Source organism: Chrysochloris asiatica, unplaced genomic scaffold (assembly GCF_000296735.1).
Source record: "Chrysochloris asiatica unplaced genomic scaffold, ChrAsi1.0 scaffold00001, whole genome shotgun sequence".
NCBI lineage: Eukaryota > Metazoa > Chordata > Mammalia > Afrosoricida > Chrysochloridae > Chrysochloris > Chrysochloris asiatica.
This window is the reverse complement of record NW_006408519.1, coordinates 7549036-7550171: the sequence shown is the minus strand read 5'-3', so window position 1 is coordinate 7550171 and position 1136 is coordinate 7549036. Positions and strand designations below refer to the sequence as shown.

General features: G+C 31.5%; 1 protein-coding gene across 1 annotated transcript in view; it reads right to left on the bottom strand.

Moving 5' to 3' along the window:
• OXR1 (oxidation resistance 1) overlaps nt 1-1136 on the bottom strand; it is a 141228-nt gene that overhangs the window by 109325 nt on the left and 30767 nt on the right. Inside the window, 1 exon segment of the mRNA XM_006830824.1 lies at nt 387-494. Coding sequence (XP_006830887.1) covers nt 387-494 — 108 coding nt within the window.

Here is a 1136-nt window from a genome sequence, read left to right as displayed (position 1 = left end):
ACTATTTCTGAATATTTATTAAGAAAGAAATGTATATGATTATAAATTTTCTTTTATACGTACAATAGAATTTGTTCAAAGCATGCATAAAATTATTCTTTAATGTGTTATATTGTTAACTATACTGCAATGGAGTCCTGGTGTGGCGCTGTGGGTTAATGCACCAGATTGCACAGCCATTTGAACTGTAAGGTCGGCAGTTCAAGCTCACCAGCTGTTTCTTAGAAACCCAATACAGGGTTGCTAAGGGTCATAACAGACTCGATGTCACATCACAACAACAATAACTTACTGCAAAAGATAATTTGTCTCGCTATTTAAAATTTATAAGTATCAATGAATACAAAATACACATATACCTAAATATAGATAGAAAGAGAGATTACCTGTCCCGTAACGACTGCTCGCGAGAATAACTTATTTAACTGAACAAGTTCATTGGGTGTTGTATCAAATTTCAGAGCTATACTGTTCAAAGAATCTCTTGACTCAACCTGTTTCAAAGAAAAAAAATTAATTATTTTAATCTGTTAAATTAGAAAAGCTAAACTAAGAGATTTGATGGATCATTAATAAATCTACAGACCAATCTTTTATTTCACTAGTAAACACTATTTCCATTTTTGGAGATAAGTATCAAGAAATTTTGTATTTTATTATCAAATGTACTCAACCTATTATGAAACAGACTGCATTCTTTCACACGATATACCACAAATACATGTGGGCATTATTTCAAGCACTTTCAAAAATATAGATATAATTTACAAAGCACACACTCAAAGGGCTTTCATTTTACAAAGCCTTTGAAATATTATTCCATTAAACAGTTCTCAAAATAAACCAGACAAGGATGCCCTTTATCACCACTCTTATTCAATATTGTGCTGGAAGTTTTAGTCAGAGCTATATGGCGTGATAGAAAAATTAAAGGCATCCAAATTGGCAAAGAGGAAGTAAAACTCTCCTTATTTGCACAAGATATAATCCTATACATAAAAAACCCCCAAAGACTCTGTAAAAAAAACTACTAGACCTCATCAAAAGATTCATCCAAGTGGCAGGGTATAAGATTAACATACAAAAATCAGTTGGATTTCTCTATAGCAACAACAATAGCAATTAAAAGGACATTA